This window comes from Typopeltis vanoorti, chromosome 12, assembly GCF_054136105.1.
Source record: "Typopeltis vanoorti isolate ZY-2024b chromosome 12, IOZ_Tvanoo_1.0, whole genome shotgun sequence".
Taxonomy (NCBI): Eukaryota; Metazoa; Arthropoda; class Arachnida; order Uropygi; family Thelyphonidae; genus Typopeltis; species Typopeltis vanoorti.
Genome location: NC_143560.1, coordinates 121,478,451 through 121,498,037, shown reverse-complemented (window position 1 = coordinate 121,498,037; position 19,587 = coordinate 121,478,451). Strand labels below are relative to the sequence as shown.

General features: G+C 34.9%; 1 protein-coding gene across 1 annotated transcript in view; it reads left to right on the top strand.

Moving 5' to 3' along the window:
• Positions 1 to 19,587, top strand: part of TBC1d7 (TBC1 domain family member 7) — a 131,104-nt gene that overhangs the window by 60,818 nt on the left and 50,699 nt on the right. Inside the window, exon 4 of the mRNA XM_090401854.1 lies at positions 13,543 to 13,688. Coding sequence (XP_090257980.1) covers positions 13,543 to 13,688 — 146 coding nt within the window. The remainder of the gene's footprint in view (positions 1 to 13,542; positions 13,689 to 19,587) is intronic.

Below are 19,587 nucleotides of genomic sequence, written 5' to 3'. Positions count from 1 at the left end.
AAACAGACCAGAAGAGGAAAAAACCTAACAGTAGGGGGAATGAGTTCTGTTACAAAATAAATATGTTTTAAATAAACATATTTAAAAAGGAAAGTTATGAGTATGTGCAACTGATCCTTACAAGGCATTAGAAAGACTGTTCCTTATAATCTATAAATGAATGACAGAATCTTATGAAAATTGAAGGTATTAAGAAGAAACTTGACATTGCTGACATTCAAGAATATGTCACTTAAAAAGAATGGGAGAGAGTGAACTCTATACACCTTGTGGATGCATACAAGGAATTTGAGAACCTTTTCATGCTCTGTTATACCTTTGCAATTTAAATTTGGAAATTAACCGATATTTCTATCTCATATTGTCTCAGCTAATAATTTTTTATTTTATTTATTTATTTATTTTTTTTTTTTGTAAATTGATCCCCTACACGAGAGGTCAAAGACTGTATAAGCATAACAGTGCTATGCGTGGAGTCAGGTGAGGATTGATAAAGAAATCTGTTGATATTTTCCTTGAAATGTTGCATATGTAGTTTGGGAATAACAAGAAGACTGCTCCAGAGGACATAGGTAGATGGAATATAGTGATATTATTCCTGCTTTTCTCAAATTTAAAGAAATGTTACATTAGGCTAAATCACATCATATTTACCGATGGGCGAGTTTAGCGCTCCCATAGGAACAGATTGTTGCCACTCACATAAAGGTTATGAAGTTAAACAGCACTGTAACGGCTCTACATGAACAACTATTTAATGTTTTAACTCTTTAACTGCCGATTTTATATTCTACTGACATTGTCCCATGTGTTGAATTAATTTTGCAAAAAATTTATAAATAAAATCAATTAAAATGCTTACTGAAGTAAGAAGTTCAGATAGCATCATACATTGATATACACTTGTTCACTCACAAAAATGGCAATAATAGTGTTTTATAAACATTTGCATAATCAAGGGGTATCCACTTGGTTATGCAAATTACACATTATGTAGAAATTAATCAAAATATATAAAGAGCACTATTATTTACAACACAGTTATTACTAAGCCTATCAAGTGGCAGGGTATGAAAATCCTAAAAATTTGGCATGGAATAATATTTTTCAAAACAGGGCTGTACACAGAGTTCAACGTCAAATATACCGGCTCTCACGATGCTGCTTCTGCTCAAGAGTGGTATTGGAACAGACAACAAACTCGAGCTGCATTCTTCTTCTCAGTAGAAGGTACAAGAGAAGGGAAATGCCTTTCTTTGAGACGCAGTGGTTGATCTCCAGGTGATGGATGTCCTTTCAACCTCCCTGTTGTTCTGGGGATATGGTACTTTTGAATTATTTCCCTGATAAGCATGAGTTGGTAGTCTGTTAAGTTTGTGTTTTTTTTTCCAAATTTTACATTATAGAGACAGTGGGAATTTAGTATGGTCATATCCAGAAGGTGGAAAAATAGTTTTTTCTGCCACTTCATAGTTTTTCTTATACACTCAACAGAAGTGACCATCATATCTGTCCTATCTACAGCACCCATGTTGACATTGTAATCCACCACACAATGTGGTTTCACAATATTCTCTCTATTGTTGATCTGTTGATCTTTTTTGTCCGTCTGTGTAACATCATTTTGTTAACATCAAAGTTGAGAGGAGAAGATCTGTAGACCAATATTCAGAAATTTTAAGTGTTTTTACCCTTGTCATTAGCAGTATAATAGCTAGAAAAATGTAAAGTTCTTGAGGGATGGTGTTTTTCCACTGCTTTAGTCATGAAGATAGTGTATTTGGTCTATTATTTGTGGTGAAGGTATGAAATTTGTTTGTTTCATCAGCTATTGTTGTCATTAGTTCTGTGGTAAAAAATTGTTCAAAAATATCTAAAGCTGAAGCATCATCAGTGATATTACCTGTGATTATTCCTGAATTACTGCTATCAAATTCGTGTACACTTGGAGTAAATGCATCATCACGCCACTTGAACAATACATCTTCGGTACACATTCGCTTACACACGTTCGTATCAAGACTTTTGTCACTATCTTACTCGCTTGTAACACTTACATCACCAGGATCTTCTTCATCTGAAGTACACAATTCATTTAACTCGGACAATTCTTCTCCCGACTCATTTGTTGTTAACAGTTCATCAATTTGATCATCAGTAAGATAACGCGGATATTTACTGGTAGACGCCATATTGTGACATCCCTGAAATACCTGCAGTCACGTGGTTTATGCATCGAATTGCATATGATTAGTTGCATCAGTTCAAATTTTTCTCTTTAGATGTCATACAAGGACAGAAACCCAAGTCAAATAAACTTCAATTGGTTGGCAATAGATGGAGGAACCTACCCACTAAGATTGAATATTTTACGATGATTCTTTCCATACTAAAAAATTGTCTGAATATGGGAGGCACGCCAAACGTACATATTCCGGCTCAGCAATGCAGGCGTGTATTTCCGAGCCCATAATAAATATGTTCTCAGCAGTTAAAGGGTTAAATCCTGAATTGTGGACCATTTTATATCACATCTCCAAAGTTTCGGCAAAAAAAAATTAAAAGTTAAAAGCAAGTGCTTGAAGAAATTTGAAATCTACAACAGCACCATTGTACTATCCTTCAACTTCAATGAAATTGCATGGTTATAAATTTATCATCACAGTGCATACAGAAGAAGATAAGAATGCTCCCAGTCACTTGTTACACTTGTTACAAGTTCCAAAAGTAGAGATTATGACAAACATAGAATAGTAAATTATTTAAGGAATTTACAACATATACTGGAATATTAATTAAAATAAACTTTAATAAATACTTCCTATATTTCGGCAGTGTCACATTGCCATCTTCAATGGGAACATATAACTATAACATGTGCATGCAGGCATTACAAAAAGTAAATGAGGCAGAAGAGAGAAACTACTGTTGTTCGTAGAGTCCTAATGGTGTCCCCTAGCGAGCTATATTGGTTGTCTTGGCTGTGGCTGATGTTCTTGTGATGTTCAAGCTTCCCAAATTTGGGGGTAGTCTCATATACCCAAATTTGTTGAGGTTTGGGGAGTTTTTTTAGAGCTGAGGCTGATTCTATGAATAATCTTTCATATTTAAACTTGCTTCAGTGTATTAACGTGGCTTTCTTCCAACATATTCTGTGGCGGATATCTAGAGCAGGGGTTTCTCAAACTTTTTCTACGACAGGACACTTCACAAATCCTGAAATTTTCACGGAACACCTTGGTTATTTTGTAATGTATTAATAATTAATTAAACGTCAGTTAATGTTTGATTTAATTGATGTTTTAATTGATTTAATTAAAGCATCAATAAACCATCATTAAATTAATTTGTGCTGATTTTCATTGACATATCCTATTCTGATCACCAAATATATTTATAATATTATTATAAGTACTTACGAGTGAATGCAGACTTTTTCTCCTGTGTGCTGGTAGTTTTACCCTCCTTTTGTACATCCTGGAGATCTTTGTAGGCTTGAGATGGATGACTCACTATCTGTTCCATCACAAACACCTTCAATAAGAGATTTCTTAATACCAAAATTAAACAAAGTGCCTTGTCTCTTATTCATATTAGAATTTAAATCTGTATTCCTATTACTTTTAAAAAAATCACGACACTTCGGTTTCAGATCAAGCACTTACACACTGCAATACAAACTTGCGAACAAAGTATTCATTATTACTAGATCTGAGAACTAGATACAGACTACCTTGATCTTCAATTTCAGTGGAAAAATTTTCTTTATACTTCCTTGCTGATTGGTCACCGACATTTGCAACACAGATGGTATTTCGTTCAGTTTACACCACCCATTGTTGTAATTGGCTTGCAGGCAATTTTTATGATCGGTCATAAACGGCAGTATTCTCTTTCCTGATTGTTGAAAGATTGAATAATATTACCACGTAAATACAAGAAAGATATTTAATTAGCCAAATATTTCAGTGTGAAAATTGCAGACCATCTTCAGTGGCACTACAAGAACAGTTTTAAAAAATACAAGGTGGAATACTAACAACATATAATAAAATTTTACAGCCAAGTAGAAGGAATGGCCATGGGAAGTCCTTTCTCTCCTGCTTTAGCTAAATTTTATTTAGAACATCTAGAAAACGTCCTCTTCTCATCTATTTTCCCTCAACCATCCTTTTGGGTAAGATTTATAGATGACATCTTTACTATATGGCCTCACAACAAAGACTCCTTACCTTCTTTTTTAAACAGTATCAATTCCTTACATCATCGTATAAAGTTTACTATGGAAATGGAAAAAAACAACCAGTTATCATTTTTAGACGTTCTCCTCATTCGGTCACCTTCAAATACTCTTACAACTACAGTTTACAGGAAACTAACGTTCACAGGTCGGTATATTCTTAAAGAATCAGCCCATCATCCTTGTCAAAAAACAGGAATCATAAAATTCCTGTTTTTAAATCAGAAGAGCCAAAACTAATTGTTCTACTTTTAATTTTCTACAGAAGGAACTTTCTACTATTGAACAACACATGAAACTCAATGGCTTTTCTGAAAAGAGTACACAACATCTTGATTCTTATAATCCACCACTAAACAACAAAGATTCAATACGTCGAGTTCCAATTCCATACATCTCCAGGATTTCAGAACCTATCTCAAGAATTCTGAAGAAATATGAGCTAACAGCTATGTATTCACCTATTAACAAATTATCTTCCCATTTTCCTTCTCCTAAAGACAAAGCTCAACTATGTCTCTTCCTGGAGTTTATCAAATTCCCTGCAACTGTGATCTCTCCTATTTTGGACAAACTGGGCACGTTCTTGAAAAAAGAATCCAAGAACATCAATCCTCCATTCATCACAATCAACCTGAAAAATCTGGATTGGCTCAGCATGGGATTGAAACTAACCACAACATCCTTTGGTCAAAAACTCGCCTCTTACATGGATCCCGCTATAAATTTGAACATTTATTCAAAGAAAGCGTAGAGGCATTACTCCATCGTCCTAACCTGAATCAGAACGTTTGTATCAAAAATCTGGGAAAGCCTAATCAGAATAACTCATTAATTCTATTAATTTTATGTTATTTAATATTATTAATATCTTTATTTCAATCATGTCTCTGCTTAATAATATTCCCTTTAATACTTAGTGATATAACATCACACAGCTTGTTCAATTTTTAAATGATCTATTGTTAGTATTCCACCTTGTATTTTTTAAAACTGTTTTTGTAGTGCCACTGAAGATGGTCTGCAATTTTCAGACCGAAATATTTGGCTAATTAAATATCTTTCTTGTGTTTACGTGTTTATATTATTCTATCTTTATGTCACAAGTATCCTTAAAATATCTGATTGTTGAAAGATTTCTATGTGTGATACTTAACGATAATTCATGAATATTTCCATTTTTAAAAATATGCCACTGGGTCACTGACACAGATGTCATTTCCTTCAGTATTTGAGAACAGAGGATATGCCACCATTGTTATAATTCACTTGCAGGCAATATTCATGACCCGTCATAAACAGCGGTATTCCCCTTCCCAAATGTTGAAAGGTTTCGATGTGTGAAAATTAATGATACACAGATGTTATTAGGTGTTCTGGGTCTGAGCTTTTCGACATATTCACGAATATTATTCTCCTCAGAATATTTCCACTATAAAATATTTATTCATGAAAAATGCTTTGAAAACTAAAATGACAAATTCTAGAACTTCTCACAGAACACCTATTCACCTTCCGTGGAGCACAGTTTGAGAAACCCTGATCTAGAGCATAGTCCGCAAGCCCAGAGTTGCTGTACTGGTGAAACCGGATGTAGTCTTTATGTTCCAAAATTCTGACATTTGCTGTCCTGCCTGTTTGGCCAAAGTAGGACCGTTTACAGCTGCTTTGTTTGGCAAGGAAAATTCTACAAACAGATACAGATAGAGGGGATAGCCATGGGTTCACCACTCTCCCCACCCCTGGCCAACTTCTTTATGGAGACTTTTGAAGAGAAAGCCTTAAACTCTGCCCCACAAAACCCACTTTTTGGCTTCACTACGTTGATAATGTGTTCGCTATTTGGCATGGCTCACCCCACTCCTTAACACACTTAAAAAAAAAAAATCAGATATACCCCACTCCTTCTTAACACACTTAAACAACCAACACCCCCAGAATCCAGTTCACTTTGGAAAAAGAGGAAAACAACAGTATCTCTTTCCTAGACACTCGAATCACTCACCAGCCTGATGGATCCTTGTATTCTCAGTTTACAGAAAACCCACCCATACAGGCAGATACATTCATCAGCAATACCCACCCCCTCACAACAATATGGTGTTATAAAAACACTATATAACAGGGCAAAATTAATCTGTTCAGATGACAGTGCCCTAACCACTGAACTAAACCACATCCTTAATACTTTCTTAGCCAATGGCTACAATCCCCAAAAAATCCAATAAATATTAAAACCAGATAACCACAACCCCCTCCTCCCCTGCATAACAAAGATTACACTACATCCATCACCATTTCCTATATCCAGGGCACTTCAGAAAAAATAACCAAAATCTTAAAAAAATATGACCTAACTTCTTGTTACAAACCATATAAAAAATTGTCATCCCTTATCTGCTCCACCAAAGACCAACCACTTCCCGTAGACCAACCTGGGGTATACCAGGTCTCTTGCAGCTGTAAACTGTCCTACTTTGGCCAAACAGGCAGGACAGCAAATATCAGAATTTCAGAACACAAGGACTACATTCAGTTTCACCAGTACAGCCACTCTGGGCTTGCAGACCATGTTCTAGATACCTGCCATGGAATACGTTGGAGTAAAGCCTCGTTAATACACTGAAGCAAGTTTAAACATGAAAGATTATTCATAGAATCAGCCTCAGCTCTAAAAAAACTCTCCAAACCTCAACAAATTTGGGAAGCTTGCATCACAAGAACATCAGCCCAACAGCTAAGACAACCCAATATAGCCTGTTAGGAGATTAGTACTCTAGGAACAACAGTAGTTTCTCTCTTCTGCCTCATTTGCTTTTTGTAATGCCTGTGTGCACGTGTCATATTTATATGTTCCCATTGAAGATGGCAATGTGACATTGCTGAAATATAGGAAGTATTTATTAAAGTTTATTTTAATTAATATTTCAGTATACGTTGTAAATTCCATAAATAATTTAGTAGTTAACATTAAACCATCTTCCTGTACTTCAATTCTAACTGCTGATTTACAAACTCAAATATATACTAAGTATTGTTTGATATAATGTCCCATTGACACCATATAACTGTAGTGCATTGAATAACTTCTCTTTTGGTACCTTGTCATAATCCTTTTCCAAATCTAAAAAAACACTAATGGTGCCTCTATGGTCCCCCCCCCCTTCTGATCTAACCAACTTTTACATGGAATACTTCAAAAACACAATGCTTACCAGAGCTACATACGAGCCCGGAATGTAGGTTGTGCCTTGTTGATGATCTGTTTGCCATTTGCCTCTATAGAAGACATTTTGGATATTCTTTTGTTATCCATAAATAGCCAACACCCTAAAATTCACTTTATAGTAGAAAAAAAGAATTTAATAACTGTTTTCATTTTCTTGACTCATTAGTCACCCGACTTTCAGATGATTCACTTTCCTTTTCCATTTATAGAAAGCCAACACAAACACACATACACACACACACACACACACACACACACACACACACACACACACACACACACACACACACACACACACACACACACACACACACACAGAGGAAGATATCTATAAACAATTGCATCATCATCCAGCCCAACAGTGTGATATTATAAAAACACTTATACACAGAACTAGGGCTATTTGTTCTAATGATGTAGCTCTTTCGCTGAACTTAAATGTCTTTGCTATACTTTCCTGGCCAATGACTACATCTCATAAAAAATAAATAAAATGCTACATGGCTCTCTTACTTTTCCCTCCTCAAACACAAGAACAAAAAACACCGTAATTCTTTTTCCGAGGTACATCTGAAAAGATAGCCAAAGTACTAATAAAATATTACCTTTGTACCAAATTCAAACAACATGTTAAATTAGCAACTCAGATCTGCTCTCCTAATGATAAACTCCATTCCCTAGCATATTCTGGAGTATGTGAAGTTCCATATGATTGTGACTTGGTCTACTATAGACAGACAGGAAGATCTGTTAACATCTGCTTTGGGGACCATAAAAAATAACATTTGCTACCATTATCAAGGCAAGTCTGGACTAGCAGACAATGCTTTGGACACTCCTTCCCACAGAATCAAATGGAAGAAACCAGTGTGCTTTTTAGAAGTCATTTTACAGGTCAGAAAATATTATTTTTAGACTCACATTTGGAGAATGATTCACAACCATAGCTGTGAGTCATTCTCCAAATCTGAACAAGTATGGATAGCATTAATTTACCAAAAATTTGGGAGACTGTTATCTTAAGATCCAACTTCTACATAGCTATAATACTTTTTTTACTTTAGAGGGTGCCAAATTAGGACTTTAGATCTTGTGTCCATTACAGTTTGAAATGTTTCACTTACTCATTGTTGCATGTTAACATTAACATGTAGTGTGCTCTGAAGATGCTAGTTTTTGAAATCTAACAAATATAAACCAGTTAATTTAGTTCATTTGGTATTGTGATATAAGTTATGAATAATATTCATCACCTAAGCTTGTCTATTAGATTCCAGCTCCAGGAGCTTTTCATTCCATGGTTCTTTTCATGGAGTTTTTCATTCCACAAAAGAAGCAAGCAACTAGACAATGCAATTAATAGTCATCATATATACCACCTTCATAGTAGTAGTAATAATTCATTTGTGCAATTTTAATCAACCCACGCCATGGAATAAAATTTATTATCTTGGGAATAACTGTGTATGCCTACTATAGTATCTTATGTTTATGGGATTCTCGTTTATATTTATTTGAAAGCTATTGTATGGCCTCCATCCACACACACACACAGGTCTCTTTTTATGTGTATCTTTTTTATTCAGTTTTGAAGTTATGCACTGCATGTTTCATGCAAATTTGAGGTTTCCCTTTGTACATAATGAACAGCGTGTTGCAGCACATTCTGGCATAACGTGAGTAACGTGTAAGCAGTGAGTGTCCGTGAAGTTTAATTTTGCATGTGAGTAAGTGTTTGTCTTTTCATTATCATAAGTCTAAATTTTGCTAATTTTTATTTTAAAGATTTAATTTGGTCCAATGGAGAAAAAAGCACCAAAGAAAAGCAATTTCTTTGGAAATGAAAATTGCAATTTTAGATCGCTTAGCAAAAGGAGAAGGATCTACGGCAATTGGTAAACATTTTAATTTAAGCGAATCTACCATAAGAGCAATTAAAAAGAATGAAGTCGCAATAAGAAAATTTGGCACAAAACTAAGTGCCAAATTATCATCGTACTTAAGAGATGCTTTATTAGAAAAAACGGAACGAGTGCTCGTAATTTGGATTGAAGAATTAACTCGAAGAATTCCTATAAGTGGTTATTTAATTAAACAAAAAGCTCTTTGGTTTTATGAACAGATGAAGCAATTGGAGCCATCTTCTTCCACTTCCCAGGCTGATAAAGAATTTTCGGCTAGCAAAGGATGGCTAACCGGGTTTTTAAAAAGGAATGCACTTCATAACGTGAAGATTACAGGCAAGGTTGCAGCAGCAGCAGATGAAGAAGCAGCCAAAAAATTTCAAGAGAAGTTAGCCAAAATTATTGAAGATGGTGGATCCCAATCAAGTGTTTAACGCTGAAACATGTTTTGGAAGAAAATGCCTAGTCGAACTTACATTGCAAAGTCTGAGAAAAAAGCAAGTGGGTTTAAAGCAAGCAAAGATCGAGTAACGTTGTTACTTTGTAGCAGTGCATCAGGGGATCAAATGTTGAAACCCCCCTCCTAGTAAATCGATCTCTAAGACCACATGCTCTAAAAGGCAAAGATCTAAAACAGCTGCTGATACATTGGATGGTTAATACAAAGGCCTGGGTAACAACTGCTGTATTTACCGAATGGTTCAATAATTGCTTTGTACCATAAGTGGAAACATATATGAAGCAAAAAGCTCATGATTTTAAAGTTTTATTAATTGTTGACAATGCACCAAGTCATCTGCATTTAGAACATGCAAATGAGCAGATAGTATTTTTTCCACCCAATACAACAAGCATTATTCAGCCATTAGATGGCTGAATAATGGCGTTACTGCATGATGTCCTCATCTGAGGACATCATGAAATGAAAGACATTACAAGTATGACAAAACAGATTATAAACAATTTATATTTTGCTGAAACACTGCATGAATGATAAAAATTTGGATTACTTAGTACATACAAAAAAGTATGAACAATTAGAATTTGCAGTAGAGCTATGTAAATCAAGAACAGTCTTATTCTCTTTGCCTCATTTTGTATGGAAAGACTGAAAACATTCCAGACAGATTGGAACCCTCACATCTACCACAGATATATCTTGTTTTACTCTTGCAGTGTACATCTCTGAAATGTTTGGCATTAGCACCTGTTGTCGTCTTTGGGAAGTGTCCACTGCCTCAAAATGTTTCTCATGTGGCACAGAGTGAGTTTTGCGTTTCTTTAGTGCTGGTGGTGTCTGACTTGAAGTCTGGTGTCTGGTGGTGTCTGACTTAAGGGGATAAAATCCCTTATAATTTTACAGCCAGTATGCGAAACTCTGAGATCGAAAACTACGATCTAAGAGTTTCATGCCGAAGAACTATCGGCAAATCCAAGCATAAGTGAACACCTGGTAGTACAATTAACTAATTGTACTACCAGGTGTACAATTAATTAACTTTGCCAGAAAAAATAGCCATTTGGCTTTTTATCTTAAATCCAATTTTTCTTTTTCTTCCCATTTCCAAATGATCCGTGCATTACATTGCATTCGTGCATCATCAGAATCACTCAGCTCCAAACCATCTTCAGATTCCTCCAACAGTTTTTCATTCTCCTCTTCAGTAAGTCTCTTGTGGTAATAGGCCTTTTTTATGCCCTGATGGACCTGGCTTTTGGTCATTCCATCAGTAAAAGAGATGATAATGTCAATTAACACACTTACTATTCATTTATATTTGCAAAAATTAAATAAAATTATAAAAATATTGTACTAGAACTTTCGATTACCTTATAAACATATTGTCCTCATGTGAGGACAGGTTGTTTTCAAGTTAGTTTTATGAATATGGTAATAAACATGAACAAGTTAAATATTCACACTTCATCTACAAGGTATAACAATATATAAAACCATACTAACCTTTCCAGAAGACTCATAAAATCACCAAATTCAAATCAACAAAACAGCAGCTTTTAACTTCCTCCTTGATGCCACAATGCACTGCAGAGAGGGAGATTGGTATTCCTGTAACTCTGTTGAAACTCCTGCCATCTGGTGTGGTTTCTAAGAACATTTGGTCTTCCCAGATGAGGACTATATGCATACAGTAGCACTAAATTATGAATGAATAATTATTATGAGGGAAAATATGTGTCCTCATATGAAGATGAGGACACATATTTTGGATGAGCTCTTATGGATGAGAGGGTTAATTCATTGCTTTGGTTTTAGAAAATTATGGAACATATCCCTAATATTTCAACATGAATTAGGTCTTTTTATATGCTGTTTTCTGTGAAACGTATCTACCGCATAAAAAGAGACCCGACTGTGTGTGTGTATAATAATATAAAATATTATAGGTGCAATAGGAATGCAGTGAAGAGGAGTCCATTTGGTTCTTGGTACTATAAAACATTGACAGTTATTTATTTATTTTTCTTTTAATTATCTTGAAAAACTTACAGAATATTTGTGTCATGGAAATAGCATGAACTCCAGGAATTACCCAGTGAATTTAAAAAAGATACTTTGTCAGTGCACAAATATCTATTTTTTTTTATTTCTGCTATCTAATTTGTATTAATGGTAGTGTTTGGGGGGGGGGGGAACTAACTAGTTGTTTCTATGAGGAAAAAACTCTGCCATCCTTATATTAGCTAACTCCTTCAGTTGAAAAGCTCTCATATAGGTTCTTTATGTCTTAGATAGGATTTGACCTAGGCCTTTTCAGCCAAATGGCATTATCAGTCCTCACTTGACCCATGGACATACATGCACACTCATTTAAATTCATTTCTGGTGATGTCATACACCACTAAAGCACTCACCGAGGTTCATAACTTGGATTTCCATGGTAAGATGGTGCAAAGAGTGTGTTCAGTAGGATGTGGAAGGGTGGAAAGCTGTGTTATGGAGTTACGAATCATACTACAACCTCCACCAAGTAAATGGACAGGTTTCGATTTGGCAGATGTCCAGTGAATGTCTCTTACCAGAGTTCATAGCCCCAACTATGAAATTCAGTGGTAGTGGTGTGATGGTACTGTTTTACCTGGTTTGGTCTCAGACCTCTTTTTGTAGTACCACAAACATAACTCCAAGAGATATCTGAACACATTCTGGACAATACAATGCTCTAGTTTGTGGAATTTCTATGGAACTTACCATAGGCTCTTTCAGAAAGACAGTGCATTGTGTCAAAAGGCTGCTGCTGCTCTAACTGCATGGTTTGTGGATATGAATATCACCACACTTGACCAGCCTCCAAAAAGCCCTGATCTCAACTTGCACATCTGTGGGATGAACTGGAGCATTAGTTGAAGTCAAGGGATGTTTGTTCCACATCAATCCAGGACCTCATTACATACCTAAAGGAAGAATGGTTCAAAATTCTCATTGATAGCTATCATATGCTTGTGGAAGGTATGCTCTGTAGGATTGCTGCAGTCATAGCAGTGAAAGGAGATCTTACATCTAAAAGTTTGACACTATGGCTGTTTGTTCCTTACACTAATGTGTTTGTTGACTTCTTTCCAAGTAGTGTATACATATATATAATCATTGAAAGAAAGAAAAAATAAATAAAAAGTTTCTTTGCTGAAAGAAATAAAGTAGAAATTTCATGTGATCCCTTCCAAGCACTTCCACGACACAGTTGAAAGGATGATGCAACATTTGCCTACCTTACTTCAAATCCCATCTAAGGATTTAAAAAAAAAAAAAAAAAAAAAAAAAACTATGGAAGGACTTTTCATCGGAAGACAAGATAACCAGTCTCATATAATGGTGATAGTTTTGCATGTTCTTATTGACATTCTGCAAAATAGGTATAATAGCCAGAGAACACACACACACATCTTTTTCTATCCATAAAAAAAAATGTGTTACATAACTTGTGGAATTCCTGTATAAATTTGTGTAATAACATTAAAATAGTAAAATTTTTATTCCATTTTATTTATTATTGATCTCATAATAAAATCCCTAAACTTTGATAAAGAGATTATTTTAAAAATAATCTAGTAGTACTGAATCATTAGATTTGCTTTAAAATCAGATACATTACTATTTTATTCATTTATTTATATATATATTTTTTTTTTTGTTAAACTATTTCATGTAGCCAGAACGCATGGAATTTATTGTACAGAAAGAAGATCCAGAATTATATCATCATCTGGACTCTATACAGGCTTTCAAAGCACTTCCCACTTCTTTATGGTTTGAGACCAGTTTTGCCGAAGTATTCCATGAAAATGCTCTAGAGAGGTGAATTTTATAATTATTATTATTTTTATCTTCCAGAAGTTGCACACTGTGCAGTTGTGGCATGACAGAATAGAAAGTGTTCTACTGTGTCATCATTTCTTAAATTGATAATGTTGATGTACACACTAATAATTGAAAATTAAAATTTTGCATCGACAGTTTTCACTTCCACATTGGCTTGTTATTTTTAAGATTCTAATTTGATCAACTCTTCTTTAAAAGATAATCATATCATTGTTTAATTTATCAGTTAACATTGTCAAGTTTCTCTCCTCATTGCCATATATTTATTTCCTTCGGACTTTTGTATCAACACTTTTAATCAGTTACTTTATTACTCATATGTTCCTTGGATACATATGCTAAAATTAGTGCTTGAACTCTGAGCTTTTTAGAGAAAACTTTGTCAGACATACTAAAATAGTTTGAATATATAAAAAAAATTATTCATCTGTTTTTCTTTTTGAAAGAGAGAGCAAGAGTATAATAAGTTAAACTTATTAGTTAAAAAAAGCATTTAAAGGTGACATAAATTATTTATCTGTCTTGGTGTTAGCTGCATGAGAAAAGGACATAATTTTTCTTTGAGCCACCAAAGAAAATAACATTTTTATGTTCTTTTTCTTGGTGGTACATGTCCTGTTATGTCCAAAATATGGAATCCTATATTGACATGGTGAAATCTGGAAAGGCAAAAGAATCCTGGTAGGCCTTAATTTATCTGAGAAAATTTGAGATTTTCCAGAGGTTTTTAAACTGTTCTGATTTTGTGTTGTTCAAAGAGTGAACCCAGGTCAAGTTGGGGCAGGGAGAGGGGCTCTTTTTTAGAAGTTTAGTGAGGATTTTTTTTGTAACCATTCTGTTCAAAAAGTGTTAGTTGAGTCTCTGTTTCAGATGCATTGGCCATCCTCATGACAAAATTTGTTCTGCATTGAAGGCTAAACCAGTTGCCTTGTAACTAAGGTAATAAAAATTTTTAGGAATTTTAATTTGGACAGTTTCTGTTAGCTTGCTTGTAATATTGTCTAAAAGACTTGTGGATTTATTTTTTATCGATGTTGTGGAATCATTTGCTATTGGAATATATGTTGATATAACCAATAGTAATTTTATTTTGTTGTTGTAGTCAACTGTATTAATAATGACCATAGCATTTTCTTTGTCTGCTTTTAGGTCTTTCAGACTTTTTGACAACACTACAAGCTGGCTAATGGAAACTTTGTCCAAATTAAAAAATTTTTATCCACACACTAACACACACACACACACCAAGACTTATATGGGCTACCTAAGTTCCACAAACCTAGAGCCCTGCTACCATTCATCGTTGATGCCATAAATTTCCCTGCCTATAAACTTGCTGATAATTTGGCATCCAAACTCAACAAGCATATCAGCAAGACATCTCCTTACATTAAAAATTATACACACTTAACTGCTATATCAACCTTGAATTAGGGAAAAGGATCACTTAATATGCTTTGATATGTCACCTTTTTTCACTGATGTTCCAGTAGATGATACACTAAAGCTGCTTTCCAAAATATCTCCCCTGATATTTGCAGACCCTTTAAGCGTTATCTTAAATAAGGATATTTTAGCTAGAATACCCAGCATGTAACACTAATTGAAGGTGAAGCAATGGTTCTCTACTACCTCCCATCACTAACTTATATATGAAATGCTTTGAAATGTTAGCACCTAATTCAAACTCTCCCCCCCCCCAACCCTAATTATGGCTAAGTTATATAAATGTGTCTTTGTCATTTGGCCACATGGCCCACAAGTTCTTTCCAAATTTTTACAATTCCTGAACACTTTCCACCCTAAATCACTTTTACTCTGGGAAAAAAGGGTGTGTGTGTGGGGGGGGGGGTTACAGCCTTCTTAGATATCTTAGTTACTAGGCAACCAGATGGGTCTCTCACGCATTCAGTCTATCAGAAGTCCACACACACAGAGAATCAGATGCACAACACTTCACATCACCATCCTGCCCCCCTCCCCCCCCCCCAAAAAAAAAAAAAAAAAAAAAAAACTGGAATATTCAAACCTTTAGCCTCTGGGAAACAGCAAATTTCATTCTGAGAACAGGCAATGCATCTGGAATGAGACACTATTTACACTTTTTGAACAGAATGATTACAACAACAACAAAAAAAAATCCTCACTAAACTTCTAAAAAAAGAATACACACACACACACACACACTCACTCCTCTCCCGTCTTGAGTATATGTGCACTATATCAAATGTACAACAGATAAACTGGGCTCACTCTTCAAGCCACAAAATAGAACAGTTTACAAACCTCTGGACAATCTCAAAATTCCTCAGACAAATTAGGAACCACCAAGATCCTCTCTCTCATTTCCAGGTTTTTATAGTATTCTCTGTCAGTGTCAGAGCCAGTATTTTGGACAAAACAGGATGGACCACCATTGCCAGAAGAAAAGAACAAAAAATTATATTCAGTATGGACAACCAAAAAGTAGACTAGCCTAACATACCTTAGATGAAGACCATTTCATTAGATGAAAAAAAGAAAAGCTTTTGCATAGTCCCAGTTTAAATCACTGCATGACCCTATCCACCATTCTTTAATGGGTAACATGAAAAATCACCATAGAGAGAGTGTTACTGTTGCCTTCAATGCACATCACGGTCCTTGATCTGGAAGCCATTCTAATTGTAGTCTCTATTGAGTGTGTATCTTAAACATGCCTTTGAGAATGCTTAGGAGACATCGTGTTATAAATACTTTAGTCATTTTATTCCTGTGTCTGCATAGTTAATTCCAGAAGTTTTCAATTTGACTTTCCTATTTATATTTCCATTTGTATATTTGAGTCTACAGTTCACCTCTGAAAGCTGCACGACTTTATAAACCATTAGAAAATATATGTATAAAAAGAAATTCTGGCTGAAAAAAACCTTTTTTTTTTTTTTTTTTTTGCATTACATAACATCCAGCCTACAAAGACTCCTTATTTAAAAAATAAATTGATAATTGCATTTGTCCTAATTTTAACATAATTTGTTAATATTTATTATTAGATTCTTTTTTTTTTTTTTTTTTGTGAAAGACTATTTTTATATTTAAATTTAAAAACCAAAAATAGTGTGCTAACAAAGACCTTCAGTATAAGTTTTGTATTAATTTTAAAGGGCAGTTTAAATGACACTTCATTAAAATTATCACACGTCTCCTAGTCCTGATGGCATCTCTCCAGTTGTAGTCAGATATTGTGCTCCAGTGTTAATGTGTGTCCTGTATCATCTCTACAGTCTTTTTTTTTTGGCTGATACTTATCCTAATGCATAGAGCAAGCATATATCCGGCCTATACCAGAAAGGGAATAGAAACTCTATTGTTCAACTAATGCCCAATCACCATCACCTCAGTTCTCTCCATAATAATAGAAAAAGTAATCAACAGTCAACTCAATGCTTAGAGACTGACTAGTTAATCAGCAATCATCAGTATGAATTCTGTCAATCAACATCCACCACGATTAGCCTACATCTCCCACCACTGGTCATGTGGTATGGAAAGGCTTGGACAAATATGTACTGTCACTCTTGACATTTCCAGGGCTTTCAGTCCCATCTCACATCAAGCCTGCATAACAGGCCTCAATTCTAGATGCCAGTTGCTATCCTTTGGTCTACTTGTCACCCTTTGTAACTGGATAACCAGCTTTCTCTCTGATCATTCAATGCATAAATGACCTATTCTCAATCATCACTAATCCCATTTGTCAATGATAGTACACTTCATTCATCCTACTCTTTTGAGACCATAGTACTCAGGCATCCCAGACTGACAGAAAAAAATGTCCATCCACAATCAATTAGACACTGATATCCACACCATTCTTCAATGGGACAAATATACCTGGTCACGTTTGTTGTCACAAAAATTCAGTTTTGCCTTTTTTCTTATGAAAGAGACTTCAGTTTACATTCCATTAACTTCAGTAATACACAAATCACTAGATAGAGTGAGATCTCTCTCTATCTCCCTCTTGGATTGACATTTATCTCCAGTTTCTCATATTATAAACAATTATCACACCAGTAGCTTCCTCCACCTCTAAAAAATCAGTCATTCTTTTCTGCTTAAGATGCAGTTTTTCACTCCCTCATCTACTAACTATTCAAATCACACATCTGCTCATCCTTGGAGCATTGTTCACATTTTGGATGGTGCACCTAGACTCCCTAAAAATTCTCGATCCTGTCCAGAGGAGAGCACTTTGCCTTATGATTAGCCAAAAAAAAAAAAAGTGATGTGATTGTAACCCATGTTTTTATAGTAATGAGTAATTTGAATTGTGTCAGACCTCTTGAGTGGTAGATCAGTTTCCATTGGATACTTGGAATTTGCATGCCTATTATATCAAATATTTGCCTTCATAGACACTGTTAAAAGCAAATTACTCATGAAAAGCATTTTGTTCTCTCAAGTCCTGCAAGCTGCTTCATCATGATGGAGAGGTGACACTGAACAAAATAAGCCAAGCATGTCAGGAGTATACATATATATGTTCCTGGTAGGGTCACCTTAGGCATGAAGGTCGTTCCACTTTGTCCAGCTCAATGCTTGCAAGTAAAGAGAGGAGATGAGCACTACCTGTCCTTAATTACCCACTATTTGGATATGAAGAAAATTAATATGAATGTCATGCCAGCTTGGTCATTGCCTGGACAAACAAGGACTGAATCATCTTTTGGAGACACCAAGAGAGATGATGAAAAAATGTGCTGCTGGTGACAGACTTTCCATGAATATAAAGATATTTAAATGTGAATTTTGTCTGAGAAACAGATTTATGATTGGAACATTAGATCATTATATCAACATGGTCAACTCAAGATTCTGCAACAAGAACTAGCACACTATAAATGGTCTATCATTGGTTTATGTGAAACAAGATGGCCAGATTCTGGAGAATTAACAGCAGAGGAAGGAAATCTCTTTCTTTACTCAGGTACTTCAGAAGGAAGGCAAGAAGGAGTTGGTTTCTTGATCCAAAAGAATATTAAGCACTATGTCATAAACCTTAAACCTATGAATAGTAGACTTTCAGTAGTAAGATTACTACTGCAAGTCTACTATTCTTACTACTGCAGCAGACTTGCAGTAGTAAGATTAAAGGGCAAACCACTAACTATATCTATCATGCACCAACAACCTCCTGTAATGATCAGGAAGTATATCTCTTTTATGACCAAATCAGTGTGATCGGTGAAACACTCAAGAAAGACTTTCTAGTAGTACAAAGGGATTGAAATGCAAAAATTGGAATAGATATAGAAAGAATTTTTTTCCCTTTTTTTTTGTGTTTGGATTAGGAGAAACATGACTTACTTTGAAGAATGATCTCACCATAACCAACATGCTTTTCCCACATAAAAGGTTGCGAAAATGGATCCAAATATCCACAGATAAAAAACTCAGAACCAAATTGATTGTATACTTGTAAAAAATTTCCAAAGGAATACAGTCTTTTACAGTTCAAGATTCTGCCTTTTGTGTGTGTTGAGAGTGTGTGAGATTTAAAAAAAAAAAAAAAAAAAGTATAAAACCTGTATAAACTCACGAAGGTCTTTCCCAGCTGCTGACATTGGAAGCAGCCATAATTTAGTCATAACGACATTTATGTGGAAATTTGAAATTAGAACCATGATAAAAATAAGAAGACAAAAGTTTATTCATATGCAAATCAAATACCACTAAAGAATTGTGTAAAACAAATATTGCTTCTCTTCTTTTTGAAATTCCTTTTGACTTTTGATCCTGATGCCTTTTACCAACAGTTTTCAAGAACAATCATTGAAGCAGCTGAAAATATTCTCAGAAGAGAATACAGTATTAACAAACCTTAGATTACCCA